The sequence below is a fragment of the Andrographis paniculata genome, unplaced genomic scaffold (assembly GCF_009805555.1).
Source record: "Andrographis paniculata isolate CXL003 unplaced genomic scaffold, ASM980555v1 Contig54END, whole genome shotgun sequence".
Lineage (NCBI taxonomy): Eukaryota > Viridiplantae > Streptophyta > Magnoliopsida > Lamiales > Acanthaceae > Andrographis > Andrographis paniculata.
Window position 1 is genome coordinate 364,651 of NW_026137589.1, and position 15,223 is coordinate 379,873.

General features: G+C 32.7%; 1 protein-coding gene and 1 long non-coding RNA gene across 2 annotated transcripts; both read right to left on the bottom strand.

The window, feature by feature from the left end:
• Positions 1-201: 201 nt before the first annotated feature.
• LOC127255852 (uncharacterized) lies at positions 202-9,724 on the bottom strand. Its single transcript, XR_007839733.1, has 4 exons — positions 9,582-9,724; positions 9,269-9,333; positions 6,224-6,289; positions 202-672 (listed from the first exon to the last, which is right to left on the bottom strand). It is a non-coding gene; the product is annotated as an uncharacterized LOC127255852 (long non-coding RNA).
• A 2,694-nt stretch (positions 9,725-12,418) lies between these two features.
• On the bottom strand, positions 12,419-14,137 carry LOC127255839 (uncharacterized). The gene is made up of 2 exons (XM_051281589.1): positions 13,765-14,137; positions 12,419-13,122 (listed from the first exon to the last, which is right to left on the bottom strand). Exons 1-2 carry the CDS (start codon positions 14,090-14,092, stop codon positions 12,608-12,610), a joined length of 843 nt encoding a protein of 280 aa, XP_051137546.1. The 5' UTR covers positions 14,093-14,137; the 3' UTR covers positions 12,419-12,607.
• Positions 14,138-15,223: the final 1,086 nt, after the last annotated feature.

Consider the following 15,223-nt stretch of genomic DNA (forward strand, 5'->3'; position numbering starts at 1 on the left):
CACAAACCCACTTTCCTCCAATAAAAAATCAACAACACAAAGCTCTATACAACAATAAAATTTGGACACAACCTATACTACTTTCCAGACCTTTGAAAAACGTGTTTCACATGTCTCAAATTTATTTAATACAATTTCATAGGCTAGGATGAAACTTATCCAAAATGAAAGTTAAGTGTGCAACCTTTTTCGGTACATCATTTTACTTTCCTCTTTTATAGGTTATGCCAAAATATGTAAAAGATGTAACAAATACAAAGTATTAAGTTGCAGCTCTGTAATTGCCGTTTAGCTCCAAAGTTCAGTGGCGAGAAATGCTGGTAAAACAACAATTGACATAACAATCTTATCCCAAACCACCAACATCTTAACTTGTAGAATAGTGCGTTAGTAGACCCATAACTATTATGTATTAATTAGCGAAAAGGATGGTGCAACCCGGTAGAGAAAAATATGAAGAGAGATTCTTAAATCTTTGTGTGAATGGTGGCTAGGGCAACAGTAGGAAGAAGTAGTTTATATATATATATACCTATATATAATGTATATATATTATAGGCTTCAACAAGCCTTATACTCAAAAGAGAAAGCCCATTAAAGAGGCTCAAGAAGACCCAATAGATTAACATGTTAACACCCCTCCTTAATCTGATGGATAGTGCCGCCACCAACCTAAAATAAGTCAAAAAGTCCAATGTTAGTAGATAACGAAAGCAATTATTTACTATCAAGCACCTTAATATACAGGTCTGCATGCTGCAAAAAAGAAGAAACAAACTGAGTTTTAATAACATGTTTAGTTAATAAGTCACGAACGAGGTGACAGTCAATTTCAATATGCTTAGTCCTCTCATGAAAGACAAGATTAGCAGCAATTTGGAGATCAGCTTTGTTATCACAATATAATGCAACATGAGTTAAAAAATCAATTTGCAAATCATGAAACAAGCTAAGAACCCATATAATTTCACAGCATGTCTGTGCCATTGCACGGTACTCTGCCTTAGTAGAGGAGCGAGAGACCATCGATTGTTTTTTGCTCTTGAAAGATATCAGACTATCACCAAGAAACAAACAATACCCAGTTACAAACTTTCTAGAAATTGGACAAACAACCCAATCGGAATCACAATAAGCACTTAAACTAAGTGAAGATTTATTTGAAAAGAAAATATCTTTACTCGGGGTAGCTTTCAAAAATTTCAGCACCTTCAAAGCAACAATCACATGAGATCTCTTTGGGGAATGCATAAACTGACTTAACACTTGTATGAAAAATGAGATATCAGGCCTAGTAAGAGTTAAATATATTAATTTATCAACCAATCTTTGATATTAAGTAGCATTTTCAAGGTGAGGATCACCATAATAAATAGAATCAATTAATTTGGTTCTTTGTTCCATGGGAATAAGTGAAGACTTACAAGCAAACAATCCAAACTCTGCTATGAGCTCTAAGGTGTATTTTCGCTGATTTAAGCAAAACCCATTCATGGTAGACACAACTTCAATCCCCAAAAAATATTGTAAAATACCAAGATCCTTAATATGAAATTTATCATCCAAGTATTTCTTAAAAGAGGTTATTAAAGACAAAGAATTTCCCGTAACTAAAATATCATCCACATAAACCAACACAAACACAGTGATAGGACTCGAGACAAATACAAAAAGAGAGTAATCATTCAGAGATTGCACAAACCCAAACTCAACCAAGGAAGCCCACAATTTTTCATTCCATTGATGCGGTGCTTGCTTAAGACCAGATAAAGAACGTTTCAACTGAAGAACCTTACCATGAAACCGAGTTTCATATCCTTCGGGAGGTGTCATGTAAACACATTCTTCGAAATCCCCATGCAAGAAAGCATTATTTACATCAAGTTGAAAAATTGACCAACCTCGAATAACAACTATAGCAATGATAGACCTAACAGTAACCATCTTTACCACAGGAGAGAAGGTTTCATGAAAATCAAGGCCTTCACGTTGACTATAACCTTTGGCGACAATCCGAGCTTTCTAGCATTCGAATGTCCCATCAGATTTGTACTTGATCTTAAAGACCCATTTACACCATATTGTCTTCCTATCAGAGGGGAGAGAGTTGAGGACCCAATTATGATTTTCCTCAAAGGCTTGCATTTCAAGATCCATTGCAGCATTCCAGGCTGTATCTTGTAATGCTTCCTTGATAGAGGTAGGTTTAGATATACGATCAAGTCAGTAAGTTAGACAAGCGTGAGAGATAGAGTAACTCGAGGTAGTACATCCAGAAGTGAGATCATAATCTCTTAGATATGCTGGTCGGCGAACTTCACGCTGGGAACGAACGAATAGGGCCTTCACAATTGACACTAAATGTCTCTGAAGTGCCCAAGGAATCAATAGGAGCTGATAAATCAGCTTATGGACCAGCTTGGGATGCTTCAGCAAGTTTTGAGTTGCCATCACTGACGGCTTACATTTCAGTTGCTTCCAAGTGACTACCTTGACTATCCATGCTTCTAGCTTTCTCATCAGAGACTAACTGATGGTTATAAAAAACAGAAAATGTTCTAACAAATTCTGTTGCATTTCAAAACATTAAGCCTTGTCAGAAGTATCTAATTTGAACAAAAAAATATTTTCATAAAATTAAACATCACGAGAATAAAAGAGGGTATTGACTTCAAGGTCAAAGAATTTGTAAGCTTTCTTATAATCAACATAACCCAAGAAAACACACTTAATAGCCCTAGGAGCAAATTTATTATGTTGATTAGTTAAGGTAGCAAAGCAAAGACAACCAAGCGAGTGAAAAACACTGTAATTAGGAGGCCAGCTAAACATCATTTCAAATGGTGTTTTCCCACTAAGAACAGAGCTAGGAGTCCGATTTATTGGAAAAATAGCAGTAGTTTGGACTAAAATTCAAAGGGACAACTACTTTGGAACAACAACGACCGAGAGACATTTAATAGATGTCTATGTTTTCTTTCAGCAATCCCATTTTGTTGGGGTGTCTCAACATAGGAGGTTTGGTGAACAATCCCAAGTTCACCAAATAGAGACCTAATTGAGTTATTAATGAAGTCAGTTCCATTGTCACCGCGGAAAATTTTGATAGAAAAGTTGAATTGAATCTTAATCATGCTAAAAAACAATTTTAGAGTAGAAAAGACCTGACTTTTAGACTTCAGAAGGTACACCCACGTAGCACGAGAAAAATCATCAACTATGGTGAGAAATAATTTACTACCATCATGACTTGAGACACTATATGGCCCCCACACATCAGCATGAATCATATCAAATAATGCAAATGACTTATGAGAACTAAGAGGAAAGGTTTTCTACTTTGTTTAGCAAGATGACAAACATCACACTGCGTATATAAAGCATCATCACTTAGATTCAAGGCAGGTTTAAGGAGCTTAAACACGGATTCAGAAAGATGTCATAGTCTAGCATGCCACAGGTGTATGAAACCAAAGAAGCATAATTCACATGCAAGGAAGTATAATTGGGACCAGTAATAAATGGAAAGCACTAGAGCCTATCTCTAAGGTCATCATTTCCCATAGTGGTTCCATTTGTGAGTCCTGAATATGACATGCTCAAATTACCAGCTTGAGTCAATTTGGAAGCAGACAGAAGATTAAATTTAAACTCTGGCACATAAAGAACGTCATGCAACACAATTCTAGGTGTAAGTCTACACTTCCCCATCAATCTTACAATAACTAAGTTTCCATTAGGCAACTTAACGTAAAGACTACCCTCAGGAACTGAAACAACATGAAATAACCAATCAAAGCTGGAGGCCATGTGATAAGTAGCTCTAGAATCAACAATCCAACCAGATGTAGAAGAAACATTGCAACAAATGTTAAATTACACACCTGCCATGTTAACCTTGTGGTTGTTATCATCCTTAGGGGTATTGACCAGTTTTAGTAACTGCTCTATCACTTTAGGACTCGAGACAAGAGTCAAGACTTTTATCAGATGATTCAACCATATTTGACCCTCTAGCACCTTCTACATTATTGACAAATTTTTTTATGAAGAAGTTGTGTTTTTCAGGGTAGCCTACAAGCTTATAACAACATTCCACTAAATGACCAGAGGCACCACAATGAGCGCATTTCAAATTAGGATTTTTTGCCCTATACTTAACAAAGGATTTTTTGGACACAAAAGTAGATAAGACATTTTCAGAGATGTTCCTAACAATAATATCTCTAGTAGATTCTTCTTTAGAGACCAAATTAAACGCCTCCATGACATCAGGTAGAGAGACAGAAGTAAGAATATTAAAGCGCACAATGGAATACTTCTCATTTAGCCTCATTAAGAATTGTATCAGGAGAAGATTACTTTCATCACGTAATGAATCCTGCGAGGCGACATATACACACCTTGTACTAGACCTATTAGAAGCATATTGTTCCCACAGTTCTTTTAATGTAGTGAAGTATTCAGAAATAGTGTCATTGCCCTGAGTGATATTGGACAATTCATGAACTATGCTATAAAGTCTAGTTCCATCATCATACCAAACATCAGAGGCCTTCATATAGTAGACAAGACCATAAAAAAATTTCTTATCCACACAATTAAGAATCCGGGACATAACTACAGAATTACTTATATGCCACTTATCAGCTAAATCAGTATCATCAGGCAAGGGAACAAGACTTTCAACAAACTTTAATTTGTTTTTACCAGCCAATGAGAAACTTATGGCTCTAGACCAGATTCCATAGTTCTCGCAACAAGTTAAAACACATGACACTAAGGCAGTGTTAGATGAATCTGGATGATGCAAGTATAACGGGTCATCATAATCCTTTAAAGAGGAAACAAAGAGCGACACATCAACATTAGACACATGCGGGGAAGATGGACACTCCATCATATTGGAAGAAAGGAGAATAGCGACAAGAGCTAAGGAAAAAACTAACACATTCGACCAGAAAACCAGCAAACCTCGTTGAAGAAGTTGAATCAACAAACTTGGAACAAAGAAAATGAAAAAGTCATCCACTCTGATACCATGTTGATTTTTAAAGAAATAATGACAAAAAATACATAATAACACGAACAAGAACCACAATAATTTGGGACTACTTTTATACACGCACAAAATAGCAACAAGTTCAACAAACACACCACAAACCAACAAGGCCTATATCAAATCCAAAAAATAGACTATGCCAAAATATGTAAAAGATGTAATAAATACAGAGTACTAAGTTGCAGCTCTGTAATCGCATTTAGCTTCAAAGTTCAGTGGCAAGAAATGCTGGTAAAACAGCGATTGACATAGCAATTTTATCCCCAACCACCACCATCTTAACTTGTACAATAGTGCGTAGTAGACCCAGATTATGCATTACATAGCGAGAAGGATGGTGCAACCTAATAGAGAAATATATGAAGAGAGATTCTTAAATTTCTGTGTGAATAGCAGCTAGGGCAACAGTGGAAAAAAGTAGTTTATATATATACATATATATAATGTATATATATTATAGGCTTCAACAAGCCTTATAGCCAAAAGAAAGAGTCCATTAAAGAGACTCAAAAAGACCCAGCAGATTAACACGTTGACATTAGATTAATTTGAATTGATATAATAAAAATTCGAACAAATTTGAAATATAATATAGATCTATAAATTTTATTATTATATATATATAATGGTTTAATAAGAGTATAATATTTTAATAAAAATATAAAACTCATAATTACATATTAATATATCTATTATTTTACATATTTAATATTTTAATAAAAATGTAAAAATGAAATAAATATATCAAAAGTTTGGATTTTTAAATATATTATGTAATTTCAGATATTTTTATTGGGTCATATTTTATAATTGTCATTTTTGAATTTTTAGATTTTTTATTTCGTTTTGATTCGAATTTTATAATCTAAATTTTGAATTTTGGACATTTCAAATCCGCTCGGATTCATTTTTCAAATAAAAAAAATCAAATTTTGAATTGAGTAACTATAGTTGAAGAAGGACTTAGAGAAGGCATTCCAATCTAATGAACACAACCATTCAACCAGTCCTTTATGATCTTCATCTTTGAACCTAATGGCACATTAGCAATGGCATCATCCTGAGCTTTAGGTCTTCCATTGGAAATGCATAAACAAGAATGGTATGTAAGCCATATCCAAAACCAAGTGTTACTAATAAAATATAAATAGAGGAGCATACCTCACTATCTAAGAAAGTATTTTACCGCTCTTCTCTTGTATAAAACAATTACCTTCAGAGAGCAATCTGCAAAGTAAAAAAGGATGATCATGCAATGGTTATTATATAAAGCAACCCTCTATCCAAGTCGTATGACTCAGGCATTGGAACAAGCCGTAGGCTGTCCTTAAAAGAGGAAGGTCATATGGTTGTTTTATGAGAATAATCTATCTAGAGGACAGAGAAATGTATATTGATTTCATTGTTTCTTCTTATCATATTTTGTTAAACCATCAACATTGACAAATGACACTAATAAATCCAATCCATTCATAAATCCTTATATCACATACTAATAAAGCATAAATATGATCCGCAGTTGCAATACAATATATATAGCATTTGATTGGATTGAACAGAATTAGTGATTCCACACAAAACAAAGAGAAATATTACGTACCAAATTTGATTTAATCTTGCATTTAAGAATGTGTGTATTAGTTGGGATTCAGGTACAGTGGATGCACCAAAATTCAACTCACAAGAACTCAATGATTAATGATTAGATTGAACCCAAGGTTATTATTATTACAGCAGACTCGGAAAATTATTACACTGATGAAGTAAATAGCCACACACACAACATGAATGCAAATGCAAGATTGATAATCAATAATATATATATAAAGAGGTAAATTTTGCAATCACCAAGAAGTTATATTTCATTAAATCTGAAGCACCCAAACTATCCATGTAATAATAATGTGAGTAAGAAAAGTGCGTACCAGTAGGTATAGCTAGAGGAGATGGCCTCAGATTCCCTATCTTCAAAACCCCTTTATTTATACACTGACTATTCTTGATTTGTTTGAATGCCAAGATTTGCATAAATGATTACAAGACTATTAGGAGATAGGGAATAGCTACCCAAACTTATAAGGCCCCATCTCCAATAAAAGTATTTGTCAGCCATATTACATTACATTTTATTTTTGTTTGTTATTACTATTATTTTTTTGTCTTTTTATTCACCAAATTTTTCCATGAATGAATTCTAAGTTTCATGCATTCACTTTATATAAAAAAAAAACCATAAGATAAGATTTTTGAAATAATATCTTTTTTTCCCCAAGAAAATGTAAGCAAAGAGCAGAGACCTGTGCAACATGAACATTTCCAAATTGGTAGTCCCATCACTAACCTTTTTTCTGATTCTATATTAGAACATCAAGCTACTAATGTTGTAATTCAGAACTTACTATTATGCACATCCAAACACATTACTATGCATGACCATACAAACAAATGCATCACAATTTTTACGCTATGCTCGTCTCAATAGTTCATTGATGGCAAGACATATAAACAATCTCAACAAGAATATTACAAAAAAAATTAAGACATGAGTGAACCAAAGAAAACAATAATCGTAAATTTATTTTATTTTATATTTTCATGGGGTTGTGTATGGCATTTCCTAGTTCCAAGGATTGAGTGAGCAATCACTATCTAATCTAATCCCACACTATGCACGTTTTGCCTAATCTCTCCCTACCCAATATAATGAATTTGAAAACCATGAGAGCGAATGCAACAATGAGTAACCAATTAATCGATACATTTGGCAAAAAATGAACTAAATAGGTCAAAGATTTCTCCATTGAATACAATGGAATAAACCAAAGATGGAGAGAAGGGTGGATATATGATTTTAATGCAATAAATATTCAACAACTTTATTCCTCCATAAAAAATCCAAGACAAGACAAGACTTTAGGATCGAAGGTGAGCGTGGGAAAGGAAAATTACTATGAGAGAATGAGAAATAATAGGATGGGAGGAGGAATCAATCAAGGTTTCAGTTAGGTAATGGACAATGTCATCCTATCCAACCCAATCCAAACCCACACACGGGCATTATAACTATAGTATTATCATACTTATATTTGTGTAGTGTTAATTTTTCATCTCTTGAATCACTTCAGATCCAATCCATCAGCTCATCTCTTCCCGCAATTGATCAACAACACTTCACTATAGTGAAATACAATAACTATTTGTAATAGCCACCTCATCCAAAAGATATATTATAATCACATTTCATCATACGTTATCATCCTTATTGCTGGACCACAGAAGCCCTAACCTTATATCATTTACACCAACTTCATTAGTCTGTCTTCCACATAATTTAAGCACCTTTCTCACCATATACAACTTAGAAAATATTGACTTGAAGAATAAACAAGAACTCAAAAAGCTTGTTTGATATTCCTTTAGAGGGAGAATTGCTGAAAAAAAAGTCTTACATCACTCCACCGGTTTCCACTCGGACAATTTGAGAAATAGCATATAGATGATAGCATGATGGCATGTACTATTAGTTTTAACCAGCATATAATATCAATAATAAAATTCATTTAACCAAAAAACCTACAGTTTACAAATTATAAAAGTTTGCCTTTAAAAAAAATTCAATTTATCCAAAAGCCATTACCATAATGCAAGCTAGGTTAATTTAATAAAGAAGATGACAAACATCAATTCATCAAACTAAACAACTTCTTTTGCATCAACACTTATTTCGAGGAATCATGCTTAACATTCTCATATCAAAATTCTTTAATTACTGAACATGGTTTTTACAATTTAACCCAAACAAAATAACATAAGCATTTACATATGGCATTAAAAAATTAAATAAAACCTGTTCAGGTGTTTCACTTCAAGAACCCATCAAATTAAAATTTATAATCAATTATACAGTCACCAGTGATTTTTAAAGAAAAATATCTGACCAGCTCACTTTAGAATTTCAAATTTGGTTATGATTTCCAAAGCCTAAATGCAAAACAACAAGTAGCACAAACATACAAGCACATACAAACATACATTATAATTAATTTGGTGCAGATTGAGCTATGATAATTGAAGGGCCGTGATTTTTCTATTACTTTACAAACTATCAAAACATTGCAAAAAACACTTTTACCCATGTTATTTATGAAATCATGAATGATAAAATATTAGAAGAACAACGGTTTAGAAAACACTATCATATATTACCTAATATTCGATCTTCGAACAATTATAAGTGAACCTCTTCCACCTCGTCGTTGAATAAATTAATCCTACAAATAGAAGTCGACAAAATGAGTATTATTCGACCATAAGACACTCAATTTCAAAAAAAACCTACTAGTACAAATCTATACTCATTATTTGTCAAAGAAAATTATAAATCCAAACTCACAATTTACCCATTAAATATATGAAATAATTTCTACAAGAATAGAGTATACAAAAACCTAGAAGACTAAAGAAACTAAAAATCGATTTTCATAGTTACACAATAGAATACCTAGAGGTTTCAACTTACCCTTTGATTTCATGAGAAAAGCATCGGGGAGGAAGAATCACGACACCAATAACTTGGAGAACCATGAGCTTCGACCGGCAACGGTAGGGCAAAGGACGGAGTGGAGATTGGGAGGCGATTTCGGATTCAGAAAAAATGGAAATGGAAACGATGTGAATTTCGTCAAGTATTGAAACACATGGTACTATATATTTCTCCAAAGTGTTAAACGTTTTTTAACTTTTATTTGTCCATCATTTGGAAAGTGTTAAACGCTTTTCAAAATTTATTATTTTTTAATCATTTTTTATTATTTATTGATTAATTTTATATAGATTTTATTATTATTATTTATAATTATAATATTATTTTTTTGTTACGATTTGACATATGTGATACATATATGTGGAATCACATCTCATCATATTTATAGTTGTTATGGATAACTATCGACAAAAAAAAAAAGGTTGACCAACACAAATCTTTTTTGTTCCGACAAAATGCATAACAAAATCACTTTTTGTAACGGAATTATTGTAATAGATTCAATTTCGCTAAAAACAAACATTTTTTTTGTAGTGTGGCCGAACTCAGTAAACAAACTTAGTTTTATGTTTGTTTTACTTATTATGCATGTACATATAATATACATAACATAAGTCATCTGGATATCACACAAATAATAAGCTTATAAACAAATTTATTTATGTATTACTCATATTTTCGTTGCATATTGTTGTTGCTTGGATGTGAGGACCGTTGTTGTTCCACGTAATATCAATATTGAAAAAGAACATAACTCTTTTTTACTAAACATACTTATGATATTTCAACGATATCTCTTAATGTCATAATTTTAATTTTCAACTATATTAGGGTCAATGTACTTTGTTACGAAAGATAATTTTAAACAACATTTCTTAAAACACACAACTAATAAAGCATATGATTTATCAATTTTCTATAATAACCTGAGTATTGAACAATCAAAGAGTTATTTCAATTCAAATACTACAAAAATGAACAAAATATTATTTTAACAATTAAATATAGACAATTCAAACAAATATCATGATTATTAATCAACAATCACAAGGTAAATCACTTCAATAATCAATTTGAAGTGCAATCAACATATGTTACAACTGAAGAAATAAAAATACAAAGTTCATCACAAGAATCTTTTCAAATTTTCAAAAATAAGACTTCGAAGAAATGATTCATAAAATTTGCAACAAAAGCGACTAATAGGAAAGAACAAATCACAATATTATATACTTTAACCAATTATTTCTTATACAAAACTATACTGAACTTAACAAGGTTAAGGTTTACAATATTTTACATCCAAATTGAGTTATACTACGCTCAATATGTTTAAAATCCTTTTTCATAAAAATAGAAAAGTTCTGGTATCACTGTAGACTTGTTATCCTGCAAAACTCAGCAAATACATCAAAAGAAAACAAGAAAATAAAGAACAATAGAAAAATGAAATAGTTGAGGTAAAGGAATGAAACATTCTTAGTACATCGTATAATCAAGACTTGTAAATGTGGTGAAGGAAATCAAGTATGCCAGACCAAACCAAAATATGACTAAACGTCTAAAACCAATACACTCAAGGCTAAATAACCAACTTAAACCCTAATTACAAATACAAAGTTTGTCTAAAGTTTTAATCGAAGAAACCTCACGAATCACTCTAAGGTTCCGAACACTACTAGAAAAAAGGTTGATAATTGCGAAATTTGTCGCAAATTTTAATCCGTGACAATTGAAAGTCACGGAAAGTAATTTCATGACAAATTTATGTCACTACTTTTTGCTTTGACTATTCCGTAAGTAATATTTGCAGAAAAAGCTACAAATAACTTTCCGTGACTATTTAAAGTAACGGTTTATGTAACAAAAATGTCTAAGATATTTCTATTTCGTGTCTTTTGACTATTTCGTCACAAAAATTGTGACAAAATTTTTTCTTGACTATTTTAAGTTGCGGCAAAAATAACCAAAATATAAATTCATGATGATATATTAAATAAATATGTATATATTTTTAAAAGATAAATTTATAATCAATAATATTTATATAGTTAAAATATAATAACAAACAAAAAGTAATACTTTAGAGTAGATAGTTAAGTTGACATGACAGGTCGTGTGAGTCTTATTGTTATAAAGTCACAGACATGTCATGGTATTATTCTATAACTTATTGTCACAGAAATGGCACCACTTAAAAACAGTCACCAGCAAAATTCCATGGAAATGGTTCCGTATATTTTTCTGTGACTTTTTAGTAAAAGATCATCAATTTGTATTAAAACCGTGACTTTTTTTACCGCAACTATAGCCTAATTTTCTGGTAGTGGAAATAATTAAAACTTCACAGGGTTGCAGAACTTTTGGCCCAAAACATGACTATGATAAAAAAAACTCCCATAGAAAATAAACGAGAGAAAGAGGAATCGAATGAATGAGCTCAAACAAAGTGGCCATAAGAATATAACACAAAATCGACTGGCCATATCAAAATCCTTCACTATTTTGTAAAGTATGTTTTGAGTTAATAAGGTGAGAAAAAAAATTGATAAATTGAGTGTGTATATAAGTAGTTGTGACATAAGTGTAATGTTGAAGGGTATAAATAAAAGAGTATGTAAAAATTCTTTGCTATAAGTATGTAAAAATTCTTTACAATAAATAAAAAGTAGATTATTTTTTTTTGGATAAAGAAAGAAAACAGGAAAAAAGGAAAATAGCTATAAATTTAATGAACGAAGGCAGGGAGTATGTTTTTAAACTTAACTTTCTTATCAAGAATTGAAAATGGTGTTTTGGCCTTCCATTAAAGCTGTGCAGAAAGATATCCTTCATTACTTCAAGGCAATAGAAAGTACAACAGTATGATCGCACAATATACATATATTTGTATGTACCTTAGCAATCAAACATATACAGATCGACCTATGCACAAGTTTGGCTGCAGCAGGTAACAAATTAATAAAATTCACACAATTGATTTTTCAATACAGTATCCATACTTATTCTTGAATTCGTCTTCTCGACATACACCTACCTCTTGTGATGTTCTGCACTATGGCTTCTCCAACTCCCTCTCCAAACCCCTCGATTAGTCCCCCGATGAATTCTATGACCACCTGAGACGCCAAACGAGCTGCAGTCCCCAAAGGGCTCGGCTTCTCCGGTGTGGGGATTCCATTGGCTTGGAGGCCATTGATTTGGGATTTAGCGCATGTGGCGTGGAGATGGTAGTCGCACACAGTGCATCGATACATTCTTCCTGATCTCCTCTTGTTGCACTCCCCACAGGCGGTGGCTGTGGCCGTGGCAGCACTGCCTCCATTAATGGCCACCGGCGATGTACTAATAGCCGGCAACAACTTCAAGGGATGGGGATGGACTGCGAATAGGATCTCCGTGGAGAGCATGGCGCAGCAAGGATGCATCTGAAAGCTACACGCCTTGCATCGATAGGTAAATCCCTTGATCGACTTGGCGCACACATTGCACTTAGGCCATGCCATTCCAGCTTTGGCTGGAAAACGGCGAAGATTGAATAGTATGAAAATAAAAATATAAACACGACGTGAACTCTTGGATTGAAAGTCCAATTGTTAGTTATATGTAGACCGTTTAGGATATCAATCATATTACGCCTAAAAGTGAGCTATTAAATTTACTTTGCTTAAACTATATTTAATAAGTGTTTTCTGCATGTAGAAACCCCTTAAATTATCAATTTGATGAGGCCAATTGATACTAAAAAAATATATATGATAATTAATTATTATAGATACGATAAATTGTACTCTATTCGTCTCAACTAGAAGTATTTTTTCTTAAAAATATTTTTAACTTTTATAAAATTATTCCTTTTTTTGTACTTGTTAAGTACAAAATTGTCAAGAATCATTTTGCACACTTCTATTCACCAAAAATTATTATCATTTTTAATTTATTACAAAAATAAAAAACAAAAACCCACTTTCAGCCGGGGATGAAGGGAGTAATTAGTTATGATAAGCATATACTTATCACGGAAAGAAAGGAAACTAATCTCTTCTTCAAAGACGTTTGCATCCAAAGCTTGAAGAACACAATCCTTTCAATTACTTCCAGGAGATCTTAGATTAGACTTAATTCTTGTTAAGTTGTAACATAAAGGACAGACGCCTACCTTGTTTGGGCTTGACATGAAAGACTAATTGGTGCTGGCCATGGAGGGGGTGGTTCTTGAGAAGCGGGCGGGGGGCGGCGCAGAACTCGTGCAGCTGAAACTCGCACTGCTGGCAAGCAAATCGATAGCCGGCGCCGTACTCCTTGCAGCCGGCGCACACGAAGAGCTCCGGCGAGGATATCTTAGTGAGGGGGTGCTGTGAGTGCGTGTAATGCGTGATTTCTTCTACAGGGGAAGTTGGGAACTGATGAGAGATCTTTGATGGAGCTTCCATGGACGAAGAAGAAGACCATCTTTTCATGGGGAAAGATGTTTTTCTTATCATCATTATTTTTCTGGGGTCTAGTCTAACTGTGTTTGTTTTAGTGCAATGAGGGAATGCATACACATTTATAATTATATATACACTATACTTGTATAAAATGATCATTCAGTGGATATACTTTAAAATTATTTTATTGCAGAATAAGTTTATTGTTAAGAATGGCAGCAAATAATGGAACTTGTCTTTGACACTTGGTCCAGCAACAGATATTTCGACAGATTTTTGGTTCAAACTGTTCAAGTCATTCTTTCAAGACGTGATTCCTATACTTGTTGGGACATTTTTAAGCGGATGATAACAAACTAAAAAAAATAAATTAATTGTGGTATATATTATACATAAAAAAATACATTTTATTATTATTATTTATTTATTTATTTTTGTTGCAGTGAAAGAGAGAGAATTGATTCAGCAGTATTTACATCAATATGTACTTACCGTGCTTGAAAAACCAACATATAATTCAAAATCAAACATCTTGTCAAAAGCTTGAATAATGTATCTTATTCCATATATAATTCAATTTTTGCTTTTCGTGTTCAAATTCCTAATACTTGTACGTACTACTAATAATATTTACATTCTTATTTTGCATTGTCTCCTGCCAAAAATGATTAATATATAGGCAATTCTACATCGTTCAGATTCTTTTTCTAAAGGTAAAAGAAAACAAGAACAAAAGATTAGTTTTGAATTAAAATGTTATTGGGGTTTTTAAAGTTTTAATTTTGTGGGCGTTTTGTAGAAAAGATTAATAATATGTATGTCTGCCAATCTCTTGCATATTGTTTTTAATGGAGGGGATGGGGTGGGGCCATCCCAACCCAACCCAACCCATATTGATTCGAGGATGTAATAAATTGGCATGCAAAGTCAAGCTTCCTCTTTTTGCTTTACGAACTTAAGAGGAGTGCAGCCAATGAGATGGAAGAGAGATTAATTGATTATATATATACATATATATTGATTGAATTAATCATCAAGTGTAATACATGTGTGTGTATATATATATATATATCATGGAGTAGAATAGAATCCAAATCTTCGACAAGCTATATAAAGAAGGCTTTCTTCTTTATTCCATATTCAAATCTAAGTGGAGGCCAAAGAAAAAAAACATGTTATGTTGCAGCT